This window comes from Achroia grisella, unplaced genomic scaffold, assembly GCF_030625045.1.
Source record: "Achroia grisella isolate CSIRO2021 unplaced genomic scaffold, CSIRO_AGI_Agris_v1 utg413, whole genome shotgun sequence".
Classification (NCBI taxonomy): Eukaryota; Metazoa; Arthropoda; class Insecta; order Lepidoptera; family Pyralidae; genus Achroia; species Achroia grisella.
Window position 1 is genome coordinate 692,750 of NW_026712846.1, and position 18,517 is coordinate 711,266.

At 33.4% G+C, this 18,517-nt stretch overlaps 1 protein-coding gene across 1 annotated transcript; it reads left to right on the forward strand.

Annotated features, from left to right (window-relative positions):
- Nucleotides 1-461: 461 nt before the first annotated feature.
- On the forward strand, nucleotides 462-17,088 carry LOC131844756 (membrane alanyl aminopeptidase-like). Its single transcript, XM_059193717.1, is given in 14 exon segments — nucleotides 462-982; nucleotides 2,407-2,559; nucleotides 3,285-3,566; nucleotides 4,610-4,790; nucleotides 5,140-5,414; nucleotides 6,442-6,622; nucleotides 7,511-7,700; nucleotides 8,462-8,565; nucleotides 9,464-9,658; nucleotides 10,552-10,736; nucleotides 11,794-11,970; nucleotides 12,859-13,005; nucleotides 13,177-13,255; nucleotides 16,339-17,088. Coding segments are annotated over 14 exon segments (3,420 nt in total).
- Nucleotides 17,089-18,517: the final 1,429 nt, after the last annotated feature.

The window sequence follows — 18,517 nt, forward strand, 5'->3', positions numbered from 1 at the left end:
ACTTTGAAATTTCACAGGACTAAGGTAATGTGCCTCTATATTGTTAAAATAATAACTATTTTTTATGTACGCCCTTTATCAAGATACAATGTAATTTAAAAAATCTTCTTAACGCGCTGAATAAATTATTTATTTATTTAAAACTTCATCAGTGTACAGTTTGATGGAGTCCTGACTCCCAAACTAGCCTGTCTATCTTAGGAGTTAGATTCTTCCCAAAACAAGTACGAGTATAACAGTTTTAATTTATTTGTAATTATTCTTTGTAATGTAATTGTAGATATATAGGTTATATTGTAATCCGGATTTATGTAGATGTATTAATTATAAAGATAAGATTTTTATGCGAATATAATCGATAATAAATCTATGTATAAACTGCTTTAAATCTAATATATTATAAACACAATATCAGTGCCGTGCAATAATTTGTTGTGATAATAGTGTAAATAGCGGAGAAAATGAATAACGCCAAAACTGTAATACAAAAAGAAATTAAGTGGAAATCTTATATATTTATTATTCTCACATTGTTAAGTGGTATCACTAAATGTTTTACATTAAATAATATACAAACGGTAGACGATATTAAAGATGACGTGAAAGTAACAGATCATGAAGAGGTAATTAATACACGAAATGTATTTAAACAGCTAGCACCGGGTCAAACTGTTCGAAGGTATTCCATTGAAATAAGCATTGACGGTGAAAGATTTGAAGGTCGTGCTGTACTTAATCTAGCATTTACTGGTACAGCAGTGGACAATCCAATAATTCTTTATGCAGAAGATTTAAATATACGCTCAGTGGATACAGGATTCGAAGAATCAAACTTACGGCCAGGCGACTTCAATGTTTATGATGGACTATTGGAAATTATACCAGTAATATATTTTATGAACATGGTAATCATCATTGAATATCGTGGAACATTGTCGACTTATGGACAAGGAGGACTTTATCGAGGCCATTATGATGACAGGTTAGTTAATAATAGGTTCACATACACATACACACATACACTGCACTTACTTAGTTTCGGTCCGTAAGTGTGGTATAATCCACAAATGTAAAAAACGAGCCAAAGCTATGAACATGAGACAAATAGTAATAATAATAATAAACAAATGACTTGGTGATATAAGCCCGTCCTTGTCATTACATATATAAGCACTTATAAGACTATCAACTGTATCTTGTAGAACTGTGAAATAATAATAATAATACATTTTTGCTGCTTTTTACACAAAGTGTAAAAAGCAGCAAAAATGCTGTACAAATGAGGCAAATTTTAATCATAATAATAATACCCCAGGACAATTCACATAACGTCACCTAATCCCAAGCTAAGCAGAACTTGTTTTATGGGTACTAGACAACTGATGTAAATACTTAGATTTTTTTTGTCACACTCAACACTCATATTTATCAGTATAATAGTTCGTAGAGTGCGAAGAATCGAAACCGCGACATCAGAACTATACCCGTGTACTAAACCGCTAGGCCACGAAGGCCGTCAACAACATAAATATTACCAATCAGATCAAAGTTTATTGCTAACCTTAGTATGAAATCTATACCGACGGCCTACAGAAAAAAAAATATAGTAGAAAGTTTAGATTATCTCTAGATTATTTGAATATTTTGCAGTTTTTACTTTTTATTCGATATAATCAATGTCAAGTCTACTTTTATATATAAAAATGCTTGCTGAATATTTATAAAATAATTTATAAAAAAACATAAAACAAATAGGTACTTAGTGCATTTTTTTTAAGTAATTACATTAATGAGTTATAAAAATATCGATCCAAAAACAGAATACTTATATTACAAATACCTATAACCTTATGAATTGAATCATTAGTCAACATAATCAAAGACGTACTTTAATCTTTTGTACGAGATAAAGAAATAGACATTATCACTATCAGATCACGAATCTAAAGATCTTATTTTAATTAGATTAATATAGATAGAACAAGTAAAATACATATAAACTGAAAATAGATGTATCACAAGAAACCTAAAAATAATCTCAAATTCTATTACAAACATAGCTTTATGATTGTGATTAATAATAAGAATTTATGTATTTATTCTTTTGCACACAAAAATGTATACATGGCGGACTTAATGCCTGATGGCATTCTCTATCAGTTAAGCGTCGCGTTGATCAGAGATATATGTACCTACATATATACCTACATATATCTCTGATCAAAATATACAAACATACTAATATACTCGTATAAAATATATAAGCTTATGATTAACATACAAATAAATCGTAAAAAATATAATAAATATTCCTGGAATATATCTTCAAATAGAAGTTTGGCTGACTATTAGACAAATTTTGAATAATAGAGTTATTATTTTACGTCATTTATCCTAATGTTTCAGATCATACTTAGCAATGAATTTACATCCAACAAATGCGAGGCGAGTTTTTCCTTGTATGGACGAACTGACTGCGTCATCAGATATAACATTTAGCATCAAAAATAGTGACTACACGTCTATTGTATCTAATTCTCCATTACAAAATAATGACACGTAAGTTTTTTTTTAAATATTTTTACATAATAATTTATATAAATTCTGCATGTGTCTCTGTTTCATTTATTCCAACCGCCGAGCTGTGTAAGTTGTGTTATCTTTTTCTTCCAAATTTGAATTTAAAAATTAATCTTTATTTTTATAAACATGTTCAACATTTATTTGAAATGAATACGAGCTAAGTTTCTTGTCAGTTCTTCTCATCTCGAAATCATTCCAAACTGACGGTAGATTTGACATACCATAAGAGTCTATAATAGACCTATAGGAACAAAGATATTTTGAATTTTGAATTGAAAGGTGAGACCGCATGACGAACCATGAGCATTATATGCTATCCATGATTCTGTTTATTTTATAAGTGATTAGTATGAGTTACCGTGATAAATAAATAAATTTTATATCAACAAGCACCTAAGCTTGTTGAAATAAAATTTATTTATTTATCATATAAATGATACATACAATGTTGTGGCCCGTGGCTCGCGTTCCCACCAAATGTGCTGCCCACCTTCATGGAAGAGGACTACTGGCAGAAGGGGTGGTGTATAGTCGCAACTATGGCAGATTGCCGTCGTCAGTGCCGTGACAATAGAAACAAATTAAATTTATATTTTATTATTATTTCATTTGTATGTTAGGCTATAAGCTTGATAAAAAGAGCCATGCCTTTACGTTTCTATAAAAAACATTAAATAATATATATTTAAAATGAATTTCAGATTCCAGTCGTTGCGAATGCCCCCTCACCTCTTGGGTATGGTAGCACATAATTACACGGAATACGTTATACCGACACCAAATGTTCAGTTAATAAATTACCAAGATTCAGGAAAACAATATGAAGAAGCCGCAAATATTATTGAATATTATTTTAACGCTTTCAATATATGGACGAATTTGAACTATTTTGATATACAGCAAAACCAAGCGGATAAACTTACTATAATTGCATTACCTGATGTCTCCAAACAATGGTATTCGCTTTCTATAATTGGAATATGGTGAGTACAAAAATTATTATCTACGACCTCGGTGGCCTTACTTCCTATGGGTTCGAATCCTCGCACGGCACAAACATTTATGAGTATGATTGTTTGTATCGGTCTAGGTTAACCTAACCTTAAAACTTCCTCTTGAATCCTTCTATCTATTATAAGAAACCGCTTCAAAATCCGTTGCATTGTTTTAAAGATTTAAGCATACATAGGGATGGACAGATAGCGACAGCTACTTTGTTTTATACTATGTAAAGAAAAGTAAGTTAAGTAAGTTAAAAAATACTTGTCTATTACTCATGACTTCAACTGCATGACCCATAACATCCCAAAATTATTAAATTTTGTGAGAATCAGTTTAGCTGTTTAAAGTAAATTAATACTTTGAATAAATTAAACTCACTACTCACTCACTCATATTATAAGTATACTTGTTAAACTGTAGCCATGTAACCGAAAATAGCCAAAAATTTAAGTTCGATGAAAATGCATTATTTCCCGGTTCAATTTTTTTAATTTTTAATTTGCAATGGTTTTGTTTAGTTAACATTCTGAAATATTATATTTTAATACGTAAAATGTTCATTTTTTATATACTTTCCTTCACATTTAATTAATCAGATTATCATCTTTGATATAAATTGTCTATTTGATGAATTTGGAACATTTAAATTGGAATGGATCAAGAAAATCTTGCCAGATAGCTCTCAGATAATCGATCTTTCTAACTGCAATAAGTCTAGGATATACATAATGAGATTTTTTTAAATACGCTTTCCTAGAAAGCGTCAAACAAATGGCAAATATCTCCCAGTTCTCACAGTTAATATGTTTTGTCTGATTTTTACACCATATTACATCATACACACACATTAAAATAAATGAATCATCATAGTAATAATAAGGAAATTTAAATGTTCTTCTTAATCTCATGCAGAATTTGTCAAATTACCTATTTATTATATTATATTTCTAAGACATTCACGAAACCCTAGGAAAAACGAGAAAACCTTAGACGAAATTATAGCCATATTCTGTTTTCATTTCAGGGAGCCCTACATTCTTATAGAACCTGAACATTCAGTACAACAGAGAAGTATTGGTATTCTGAAAACATCAGAGGCTCTAGCGAGACATTGGATTGGATATGCCATCTACCCAATGGACTGGAAACATGAATGGATCATATCAGGTCTTGCAGCATATGTAGGTTGGAATGTCTTTACAGAGGTGAGTACTTCATCATCAGTTTCTTCCTTATCTCATTTATTTGGGGTCGGCGTAATAAGTTTTTCTCTTTCAGTCACCCCTGTTCGTAGTCATCTCATATCTTACTTCTGTATAAAACAGGATTATTTTATGTAATGGAATAATAAATAAGTTGACTATCTGAGGTTAAGTAGATACGGTCACCTATCTATATAGTATATCAGAATTCTCAAAGTAGCATTGTCCGTCTCACCCCCAGACTACAATCTAAGTATATTTATCAGTTGTATAGTATCCATAATACAAGCTCTGCTTAGCTTATGACTGGCTGTTAGAATTATCCAGAGGCATTATTATTATTAATTTTCAGCATCAAAACGATCTTGCAGAATCTTACCTAGATGTCAACGCATTGTTCGTCACGGAAATTATCCAAGAAAGTTTACTCAGAGATGCATATATAATTTCTAAACCTTTAGAACCCGAGTATAACTTATTTGATGAACATATAATAAGAAATCATATCAATGGACTAATAAAGTATAAGGCTTCAGCTATAATGAGAGTATTCAGACTCGCGTTTGGTAATGAAGAACAAGACATTATACAAGCAGCAACCCGAAGCTTACTAAGCAACAGGTAGGTGTACCATTATTTTTTTTATGCAATACCTCAGAGCGAATCTCTTTAGCCTTTATCACCATCAATTCCGGCGTTTAAATAGACAAGTACCTATTAGTAGGAAACAAACAATAATTGGTGTTGCATAGATGAATAAATTGCTGCCATCTAATCGGAAGTTCATTTATGTCTTTACGATAGAACTCTGGTGATCTAGATTCAAGAAACTGTGTGACAGCATTTTGTTTCTCTTGGGAAGATTTTTTTTATTACGTGGTTCAAATCATGAGCAAAATTTCTAATGAACGACTACCGTTCATTAGAAATCTTTCCAAACGCAGCGTTGATATTGCGAGCCATTTCTGCTACGTTAGTTCCGTGTCTGAATTCGTATTCAAAAATGAATCGGATTTATTATTCGTAGTATTCATCTTTCAAATCTAAGCTGAATAAGAAAAACAACTGAAATACGAAATTGAATGTTGCACATTTTTTAAAATAATGAGAAATCTCTCTCTGTAAACATACACGTGTACAATGTGCGACTACTCTATTGTCCATTAATGAACGTCATTATTAAGAAATGAACTCTTAGACAATAGTTATTTAATACTTTATTTATTATACTCGTGAACGAGTGCTACTTGTAGGGACTGGTCTGTTCAGTTTAAAAACACTGATTAGACTTTTTGCTATTGTAATAGCATATGCTGGCGGTCACTCTACATATTCTCCCAAATTTGAATTTAAAATTTAATCTGTTATATTGTAAACATATACAAAATTTATTTGAAAAGAATACTAGCTGAGTTTCTTATCAGTTCTTCTCATCTCGAAATCATTCCGAACTGGCGGTAGATTTGACATATTATAAGAGTCTGTAATAGACCTACATGAATAAAGATATTTCGAATTTGAATTGAATTATTCTATTTAAAATAAAAGCACAATTAGCGAGCTTAATGCCGTATTGAAGGGTAGTAATGGTAGATGGCATACGTTTGGTACTTACCTTACTTATTACTATTATTAATTATTATTACTATTACAGAATTTACCGCCGTGAAGTAAGCACCATGAATTTCATTGAAGCCGTTTCTATTGCTCTATTCATTTCCGGCAGTCACTTAACTAACGCCCAATTAAGGGAAATAGTGAATACGTGGACACAAAATACTGGATATCCGGTACTGCAAATAGACTTGAGACTTCAGGGAATAATAGTCACTCAGGTAGTTTTTTGTATGTTATAGGAATAGCTAACAAGTACTGACCTGACGGGAAATGGTCAATTGTTGCTCTCTATGACGTCGACAATGCCTCTGATTATTAATACATTATACTATCTGACCCCGCAAACGTTGTTTTGCCATGTGATTTAAAATCGCTATTAAAAAATAGGGGTTGGTGATAGAAGGATGAAAATTTAGAGTTGGACAACCCTTATCACTTAGGGGTGTGAAAAATAGATAGTAGCCGATTCTCAGACCTACTGAATAAGCATATAAACTTGGATAAAAATCGGTCAAGCCGTTTCGGAGGAGTATGGTAACTAACGTTGAGACACGAGAATTTTATATATAAATTTTCTTTGTATTGAATATATAGTGTATGTGTAACACTAATATTAGTGATATTCTGTTTACTGTCGGCTCGCGTCGGACGCAGCAGATCGTGTGGCTTAGAGGGGGGATATTCCCCGTGCAAACGCCGCCGAATTAAGAAACAGAGCTTTGGCTAACGAGCCGATATTATGGATATAATAACTAATATATTTGGAGATATAAGAAGTCTTAAATAGCAGAATAAAGCTAAACATATTGGACCAATTTTTATTTCGGACTACTCTTATGCTGTTGGCCGCAGCTGGCTTGGCTCCTGCCAATAGAATTCTATAGTTATAGAACGTCTTAATGACGCATACAAGTTGAGTCTGAGAGGTACAAACCCCAGCTTAGGCCGTTAAAATTCTGATCACCGTTTGAATTGGACGGGGGATCGATGAGAGGGGCAAATGGACTGATTTTAAAAAACTATTCACTCAGAATAATACTTTAAAAGTGTGCAGCGTCGCATACATTAGTGCATTAGATACATTAGTAATTATTTTTTTATTGCAGGAGCATTTTTCTTTTAATTACAAAACAATGGCGCCATTTCCGGTTCCGTTTACATACACCACAAGTTTAAATGTTAACTTCACCACAGAAAATATATACCCCCAAGAAATCTATAATACGGATGCTCCTTTACTAATAAATATGAATTTGCAAGAGGATGGTTGGGTAATTTTTAACATTCAAGGTCAAGGTGAGTAAAAAGGCCTTTTTTTTAAATTGATAATGGTACATTCGACTGCACTAACGGTATACGCTAACAGGGAATCAGTGGAGGATGATAGGATGAAGTCAGGACACTTAGCCCATAATTGTGCATTTACCAGAAATTAACATCGATTATTTCAAGGGAGAACCTCGCGGAGGTTGGTGTGGTAAAATTTATTTTGAGTTTTGACACTAATTAAAATTAAGAATCTTATTTGTCTCGCACTTTTAACTATTCGCGTTCGTAACTAAATGTAGTATCCGTCCAGGTGGACTAGCAAGAGGTAGTACTACCTCTTGCTAGTCTTTTCACTCATCATACTGTTTGAAAGTATTGTAGTTTATCCACGCGGATCGTGAAACCACAAGTAGGAAGTTGTACAGATCTAGGGGTTTGTACTCGTAACAAGTGTATAAATATTTTTTACTCATCGTCATCAGCCCACTGCAGTCTACTACTGGACATAGGCCTTTTCCAAGACTCACCACTGGGTACGATCATCAGCCCTTCTTGTCCAATCTTAACCCGCACCTTAATCCCCGCGTCCCCTCGTCATCGCTCTACCTAGTTACGGATCTTCTTATGCTACTATTCTCAATTCGCGGTCTCCATTCTAAGACACGTCTGCTACAGCGACCATCGGTTCTGCGACGTATATGATCAGCCCACAGCCACTTCAACTAGCAAGTTCGTAAAGCCGTCGGTGATTTTAGTTCTTAGTTCTATTGATTTTTGATTACCTACAGGGTATTACCGCACCAACTACGATGTCACATTATGGCAGCGTCTGTTAGCAGTACTACAAGATCCGGAAAAGAGAGACGTCATACATCCTATAAATCGAGCTGTTGTACGTATTATGTATTATAGACACTTTATTTAATGCTTTTGACGGTTCGGTGATCCAGCGGTTTAGTACACCGCTTTATTTTCGATGGTCGCGGGTTCGACTCCTCACACGGTGCAAACAAACATTTGTTGTTCACACTATATATATAAATGCGAATTATTTATATATATAGTGCCAACAACAAATATTTCTTTGCTCAATGTCTATCACATTCCATGAATAGGTGCTCTACATCTTGGACTTTTTTACACACGACACTTGTTATATATAGTTAAGTATTACATAACTATTAAAATACATCTCACTAATATAATAAACGTGAAACTTTGTGAGTGTGGATGGATGGATGAATGTTTATTACTCTTTCATGCAAAATCTATTAAATGGATTGTAATGACACTTTACAATAATGTAGCATCAGAGTAATACATAGATTATAAATTTCACGCAAATGAAACTGCAGACACAGTTAGTTTAAACATAGGTATAATAATAATAATCTCAGGACAATTCACACAGCGCCATCTAGACCCAAGTTAAGCTAGCTAAAGCTTATGTTATGGGTACTAAACAACTCATACAAATACATAGATAATTTTTTTTCGTAAATACCATACATATTATACATAGAAAATACCCAGACCGATACAAACAATCAACCTCATGAATCATGAATCAGGAATCGAACCCGCGACCATCGGACGTAAAGCCATGTGCTAGACTGCGAGACCATCGAGGTCGTCAAAACGGTATAACTGTACCTGAACTAGAATAGAATATACTGTATCTCAGATGTCACATAAGGTATGTGAAACCTGAGAAACTCAACCAAGGGTGGTTAATTGTTATTTATTATTAATCTTACTAAATATTCAGTATTTTATTATTATTCTAATAGCTACTGGACGACGCCTTGAATTTAGCAAGAGCAAATAGACTAGACTACGACATTGCTTTTAATTTGGTCCTGACTATGGAGCATGAAGTGGATTATCCTGCGTGGAGAGCATACATTAGGAATATGGACTATATAAGGAAACGTGTCGAAGGAGCAGCTTTAAGTAATGATCACATGGATCCCGACGCGTACTTGGTAAGTAACTCTACCTACATACACACCATTATCTGAAGAAAAATTCCATGAAACTATATGAATCTTATTTGTAGTAAATTTTTTATATAATCGATGTGCTTGAGCATGAACAATTTACTTATTTATATGGGTATATTGGTATGTTTATATATTTGCATATAAATATATATATATTTGTTTCTACAATTATCTTCTTTATATCTTAACTAGGTACTCTCCCCGGCTTCGCACGAGTATACACGTACTCGTATTATATATATAAAAATTCCTCTAGAATTACACTATCTATTAAAAAAAATCCGTTGGATAGTTTTAAAGATTTAAGCATACATAGGCATAGATAGAGACAGCGACTTTTATACTATGTAATGATATCTATGATTAAATTGCTTAACATGTATTATCTCTAATTAGCGTGACGATTGACTGGTAGAGAATGTCATTAGGTGTTAAGTCTACCATGTATATAATTTTGTGTGCAAAAGACTCCTAAGTATAAAGTATATAAATAGCGTCGCATGAGTGGTAACATACGTGATATCGATGTTCTTGTTGCAAGTATACACATGTCGGTTACCATTACTTTAATTATCATTCCAGTTGAATAATAAAATATATCAGCACCCTTAATTATTTTTAGCGTATTTTCCGAAAAACAATTAGAAGAAAGGAAAACATTTGTATTCATGAGTATGAATGTTTGTATCCATCTAGGTGTTTCCTATATATATATATATATGTATTTATGAAAAAAAAAATATATATGTATTTGTATCAATTATCTAGTACCTATAGCAAGCTTTAGCCAGCTTAACTTAGGTCTAGACGGCACTGTGTAAATTGTACTGTGATTATTATTATATGTATATACATATAATAATTGTTATTTTTAGCGTATTCTTCGAAAAACAATTAGAAGATTCGAAAAGGAAATTGGATTTTATCCGAACATTTCGATCGCGGAATCACCGATGACTTCACTAACTCGAGGTCTGGTAATGGACCACGCTTGCAGGGCCAACTACCGTCCGTGTATTGACGCTGCCAGAAAGTGGTTCTATATTAACGACACTGAACTGTAAGTCACATCACACGTTGCATTAATAAAAGAAATATAAATATAGCAAAATCGACATTGCACATTTGTTGGATAATGAATACTTATAAAGTAATCAATAAAATAGAGAGTGGACTGTATATTTCGAAAAGAAAATAATTATTGGAGAAGATAAGAATTGGGAAAAGAAGGAGAAATACAATTTCACCCGGGAAGAACGTCTTCCACACTCCGAACACCCTAAAATAAGCAATAACTTACTCACTTTTGCTCAGGAACGTCCCGACGTGTAATACTGTTTAGTGGACACGCACTGTAGAGTGTATATTTTCATTAAAAACAACTATATTGTAATAATTAAATCAATATGTTACTTGTTTTATATAGTTAAAAATACGGAGCGTCCTTTTTATTCCAGTTCTCATTTTCAATTGTTTTTTTATTCTATATTCGAAATTTAAGTTTTTATTTGTGGCCAGTATTACCAAGCGCGCCAAGCAAGACGGTGATACAACCTGCTTAGACTAAGGTGGTTCGGAATACAAAACAACATTTAATTTTAAAGTCGATTTCTGAACATTTGCTTATTTTTAGTTAATGCAGTCAACTACTAAGCGTGCCGTTTACCTATTGGAATACTAGTACGCATTTATTATTGAAACATTTGTATTGGAGCAATGCTTATTACTCATTAAACTATCACATGAATGACGACCGTACATGGCAATAGTTGTTTATGCAGAGAATTTTATTTTACTGTTATACATAGACACTATATAATAAACACTGTAAATTATTAATTTACAGTATTTATTACATGGTGTCTATGTCTTGTAAATTAACTGCCTTAAAAAAAAGAAAGTAATTCAATTTAGTTTCTTGCCTGTTCTTTTCAATACAATATACTTTCAATTACAATATACTGAACTGGACGGTAGGGAAAAAACTATAGATACATAAAAAAAATTACGTTCATGAGCGGCTAAAATGTCCTACATAAATGAATGATTTTTGAATTTCGAATTTGAATTTTTGAATTTTGTTGGAAGTTAAGATAATAGAAAAATATTATTTTCAGCAATCCTGATATACCACAGGACATCAGACCAGCTGTTTACTGTGCTATGGTGAACGAGGATGGTAACCGAGTCATACCATTACTACGCAGTCGTATCTGGGTAGAGAAGTCGTTGTATGAACGCGTTGTCATATTGGAATCATTAGGATGTTCCCGAAATGAGTCGATTATAAATACGTAAGTTAAATTCTAATACCAAAGTCGTCTGTTAAAATTCGTAAAATCATAATATATAATACTATAATAGCGAAAATTTGTGAGATGTTTGTTACTCTTTCACGCAAAATATACTAAACTAAATTTTAATAAAACTTTACAGTAATATAGCTTATGCATCAGAATAACACATAGGTAATATTTTTTATTGAAATTTAACGCGGATGTAATCGCGGGCACAGCTAATAATATTAAAAACGCGAAAGTTTGTGCGTATGGATGATTGTTTGTTACTCTTTCACGCAAAAACTACTGAACGGATTTTGATGATACTTTACAGTAATATAGCTGAAGCGGAGGTATCAAATGTGTCTGATGAGTGAGAGGTGCTGAGGGTTTTAATGAGGAAAATACGGAGATTGAATAAAATGCGACTAGTATGACATTGATATATAATAGAAAGTGAACAATAAAGAATATGTCAAAGAATATTATTATAAAATTTAAAAATAGTATAAAAACCTATCAAGGAGTTCGCTACAATAGCTTATACATTAGAATAACATATAGGCTATAGATTTGGTGAAAGCTCGGGCACAGTTCGTACTAAATATATTGAATGTGGGTAATACGGGCGATCAATGTATTTTGTCACAATAAAATTATACACAGTAAAAATAAAATTATTTAAAAGAGCAACACGCAAGTTTCTTTCTCGTTCTTCTTGTGATGAGAAAGCTTTCCGAATGAGCGGTAGAGTAAAAAACATGTGATGACTATTTAAAAGTTTTTCAATGTAAGTTTATTTCAATGATTTTATTTTCTATTCTATTCTTTTCGTTGGTATTTGTGAAATAATAATACTAAATTTGAATAATAATACTAAATACTAATAATATATTGTTACAGGCTTCTAGTAGACACAATTCATGACTCTATTCCATACACGGTTGAAGAAAGGTCCAGGATTTTCAAAGCAATAGCTGGAAGTCACTATGAAAACGTCGATATAGCTTTTAGTTTTCTTACATGGAACATTGAAACTATAAGAAACAAGTAAGAATGAACAATGCATGATATACTAGCAATATACCTCTACCATCTACCATTACCTATTCATTTATTTTTCATTTACCATTTATTTACCAGCGAACCGCTCACCATCGACAGGGAATTCATTCCCACACGCTAGAACTTACAAGTATGTGATTTTTATTACATTTGTAGATACGGCGGTGCTGAAAAAATTGAAGAAATTATATACACGCTGGCCGAGAATTTGGTGGATACCATTCAAACTCAGGAAGTAAGTATGTTATTCTATAATCTTAATAATATAAACACGAAAGTTTGTGCCTATGGATAATTGTGGGTTTTTCACGTAAAAAAACCTACTGAACGGATTTTGATGACATTTTACAGTAATATAGCTCATCAGAATAACACATGGGCTATATTTTATATTGAAATTTAACACGAGTGATACCGCGGGCTCAGCTAGTCATTTATAAAAACGCACTATGTGTACAGCCTACAGCCGTATCTCAGATGATTATTTTTGTTACAAGTATATTTAGATTATTATCAGAAAGATAGTCGAAAACGTTTTATAGACTTATACAAAGTAGTCTTCGAGGATACCTGTATCATACTTATTTTAGTCGGCCAGTAGTTACTTCGAATTGTCTGTTCCGTTTGCTAGTTGCTTGTATAATGCCTTTTTTGCCCGAGTCATTGTTCATAGGCCGACAAGATGGCGGCCTATGAACAGCGATTACTCTCGAAATACAATAAATATATAGTTAAATACATACGAGTATAATAAAAAATAATTATTTCAAAGTTCTTATATTTCGTTTATTTCAATAAAAATTGATTCTAATCTATTTAAATTGATATACGTAATTTTGGTTGTCGGCGAGATACGATCGCACTACTCGTACTTAGGTCTAGTCGGAGTAATATACTAATAATAACCCTGGACAACTCATACAGCGCCATCTAGTCCCAAGCCAAGTAGAGCTTATGTTACGGGTACTACGCAACTGATACAAATTCATTCATTCATTCATAATTTAAGAGCTGTGCTCTTGACGGTGGAGCTCCCGCCAACTTCCACGATCTTCTATCAATCCTTTTAGCTGTTGATACGACACGACTTCAACTTTTTCTTTAACTTGCTTGATATAGCTGTGTCTTGGTCTTCCTCTCTTTCCATCTATTTTTCCTTCAATAATGTTGTTAATTAGTTCGTCGTGTCATATCTTCTTTAACCCTTTCAAGCACTTCTTCATTCCTTATTTTATCTGTCCAGTTAATTCTTTCCATCCTTCTCCAACACCACATTTCAAATGCTTCCAGTTTGTCTCTTTCCTTTTGTGTCAATGTCCACGTCTCACAGGCATACTATGCTATACACCAGATGTAGGTCTTGATAAGTTGTTTCCGAGAGGACTTTGATATATTAGCTCTCAAAAGATGTTTTTTATCATTAAACGCTTATTTTTCAATAGCTAGTCTAATATTAATGTCCTTAGTACATCTGGAGTCACTGGTAATCAAACTAACTAAATATTTAAATGTGTCTACATTTTCAAATTGTATTTTTTTATTCCTGTAGTATTTTTGTTATGGGGTTTATGTTTTGTTACTGTCATTATTTTAATTTTTTTGGTATTAATATTCAGTCCATGTGTTTTAAAAATTCTATGCATAATGTCCAAAAGTGTATGAAGCTGTGTGTAGTCTTCTTATAAAATGTATCCTTTGTTCGTTTATTTGGATACCTCCCTGGTGTAATTCTATTATTTCTTTTACTGCAGCATCTATAAAAATATTTAAAATGAGAGTGGACATCCTTGTCGTACTCCCTGCTTCAGTTTAGCTCTTTCTGTTACATTTCCTATCTCTATTGTAGTTTCTTGGTTTAAGTTGATAACTTAGTTTCCTATCTCTGTAACCTATACCTACGTCTTTTAAAATTTGCACCATTTTTTCTAATTTACTTTATCAAAGGCTTTCTCTAAGTCTACGAATGCAATACAAGTCTCCCTACCAAGTTCCATTCTTCTGTCCATTATTAAACGTAGTGCTAATATTGCTTCACGCGTTCCTTATTTTATTCTAAAACCGTTTTGATCTGGACCTATGAATCTCTCTGTGTATGGTCTTATTCTGTTCTGGATTATTTTTAAGAGTATTTTGGAAATATGTGTTCGATATTCTTCACATTTTAATGTATCTGGGATCTGTATATGCCTTATTTGGGAGTGTTACTGTCTTACTTAATGAAAATTCATTTGGTATATTACCTGTTTCGTATGTTTCACTAATTATTTCATAAATTTTATCTTTTATCTATATATTTAATAATTGCTATATAAATATCATCATTACCAACTGCTTTTCCACTTTGAATACTACTTACAGCTTTATCAAATTCTTTTCTTAATATTGGTGACCCAAGTCTGTCTTTATCTATTATGTCTTCGTCTTCTATATCCTTATCACTTATGCCTCGACCATTGTAAAGATTATTTATCTACGAGTATCTTTTCCACCTATTTATTATGTCTTTATTGTTAAATAATATTCTCCTATTTTCATCTAATATTGCAGTAGTTTTTATTTTAGGTTTCTTGTCAATTTCTCTAATCATATTATAATAATATGCTCTACTCATTTTTCCTTTTTTCATATGGTCATAAATTTCACTACAAGTCTTTTCTATGTCCTTCTCTTTACTTTCTCTACCTTTTAGAGTATATCTTTTATATTCCTTTATACTATTTTCATCTCTTTTGTTTCTTAGTTCTTCTTTCTATAAGGTCTATTATTTCAGTAGTAAGCCATTTCTTTCTTGGTATTATTTTTTGTTTTTCTTTGCTCTCCTCCGCCGATGTTTTAATAATATATTTTACTATATTCCACCTATCTTCTATATTTATATTCTTATTATTTAATATACCCTTTTGGGTTTCTATTTTATCTTTTAACTTATTACTATATTGCGCCCTATTATTGTTTTTTAACTTAAGTTTTGTGAGATCTTTTTTTTACTAGAAAATTATGTGTGCTAGTTAAAAGGTTGTGGTCAGTATTAAGGTCAGCCCCTGGAAGTGTTTTGTATGAGGTTATTTGATTGCGATGACTAATACATAAATATTTTTCTTTTGTGAATATACATATGTATATAAAAAGTACTTATACCAATACAAACACACATACTCATAATTCACAACGTGCGAGGTATCCAACCTGTGAGTATGTAAAGTAAAGCGGACTGTTAAACCGCTAGATCTCCGAACTGTCAAATGCCACGTTATCACCTAACGCAATGCTATATTTGTATTGGAGGCTATTTAATATTTTTTTATTGAATTGTTTCAGTTCCAGTGGTGGGTACTTTCTATCAACAATGGGTTGGCTGATTCCATCACAGCTGGAATGGAAGCAAAGGATCTAGCCTTTGAAAATCTCAATTGGGTCACTAACAATATTGATTCGATTTATGAATGGTTTATGAAAATCGTAGACGAAACTCGCCCTGACTGTGAGGACAGTGGTGACTGTGTCAGTAGTGGTAGTGGTGACAATAGCACTGACTGTGAGGACAACGATGACTGTGACAGTAGTGGTAGTGGTGACAATAGCACTGACTGTGAGGACAACGATGACTGTGACAGTAATGGTAGTGGTGACAATAGCACTGACTGTGAGGACAACGATGACTGTGACAGTAGTGGTAGTGGTGACAATAGCACTGACTGTGAGGACAACGATGACTGTGACAGTAGTGGTAGTGGTGATAATAGCACTGACTGTGAGAACAACGATGACTGTGACAGTAGTGGTAGTGGTGACAATAGCACTGACTGTGAGGACAACGATGACTGTGACAGTAGTGGTAGTGGTGACAATAGCACTGACTGTGAGGACAACGGCGACTGTGTCAGTAGTGGTAGTGGTGACAATAGCACTGACTGTGAGGACAACGGCGACTGTGACAGTGGTGGTAGTGGAAATGAGGAGCCTTTGTGTGTTGATGAAGATAGTGATGAATGTGGGGATGATGCTCCAAAATTTGTAGTCTCTTGCCTCTTAATAGCCTTATGTGTATCAATTACATTTTTTGTATAAAAAACATATATGTATTAAGTATCAGATAAAAATTTTGTATAAAATATATAGTAATACAAAATATCAAATTTATTTATTAATGCTAATAAATAATGTAAAGTTGTGTGATGACGTAACAGGAGTACTGAACTACATTAAGAATGAAGAAGCAATTGCAGTAACTAAAAAGACATTTTTTTACAATTGCAAATATTTTTTTTTATAACACAGGAGACAAACGAGCATGCGGATCACCTGATGGTATGTGATTACCGCCGCCCATGAGCACCCGCAACACCAGGGGAATTGCAAGTACGTTGTCGGTCTTTTAAAAAGGAATAAGCTCTTTTTTGAAGGTTTCAATATCGTATCGATTCGGAAATACTATTGCTGGAAGGTGATTCCACAATGTGGTTGTGCGTGGCAAAAAGTTTCTAGAAAACCGCACTTTGGAAGACCACCATTCATCCAGATGATCAGGATGGTATTTCAGTTTCTGGCAAGTGGTACGGTGGTGAAACTCAGCAGCTGGTATTAATCCGAACAATTCCTTAGAACACTCCCCGTGATATATGCGGTAGAAAATGCACAGAGATGCAATATCTCGCCACAAAGCCAATGGGTCGAGTCTGTCACATAGACGTTGATTAACAATGATTCTGGCTGCGCGGTTCTGAATGCGGTCAAATGGAAATAGCTGGTATTGTGGTGCTCCCGCCCAGAGAGGAGAACGGCAAAGCCGGCCTCGCCGTCTCTAGTAGTGGTGGACGGCGTTGAGATTAGAATGAATTCCCCTGATGTTGCAAAAACTGACTATGAGCAAGGGAAATGCCGATGGAGATTTGCTCGATTTCCTATTGGCTAAATTGAGCGGAGTATTGCCCACCCCAGAATACGCAGGGCACCCTGAGTGTGATATCTCAGGGGTGGATTCTCCAGTAACACCGTTACTGGTACCACCCTGGGGTAAAAATGTCTTGTATTCCGCTGCCATGGTATGTAAGAAAGGGGTGGGTAGGGAAAGGAAGTAGAAAAGGGTTAGGGGGAGGGGGAGGGGCGTCCGGAACCTACAGCTCATCATTCTACTCTTCATACCTATTATTGGGATAGAACTGATGAGATGCGAATTAAAATCGGTTTCGAATAAGCAAAACTAAAAGATTTATAAATGCGAAAATATGCCTGTTTCTTAATATGCCAGTCCCTCGATGGACGGAATTAGGCCATTTTTATGTAATAAAAGTAAAAGTAAAAGTAATCGCCTAGGGTAATAGATAAATATAAAAGAAAAAAGATATTCATTTAAATTTTAATAATTTATTCTTTTATTATATGTTCCTCTATGAATTTCTATTTCATTGAGCAGTCCTATTATCAGAATATGAGGTTTTAAACGCCAAAAGGTATAATAGCTTTATTATCATGGAACATAGAAATATTTAATTACTAT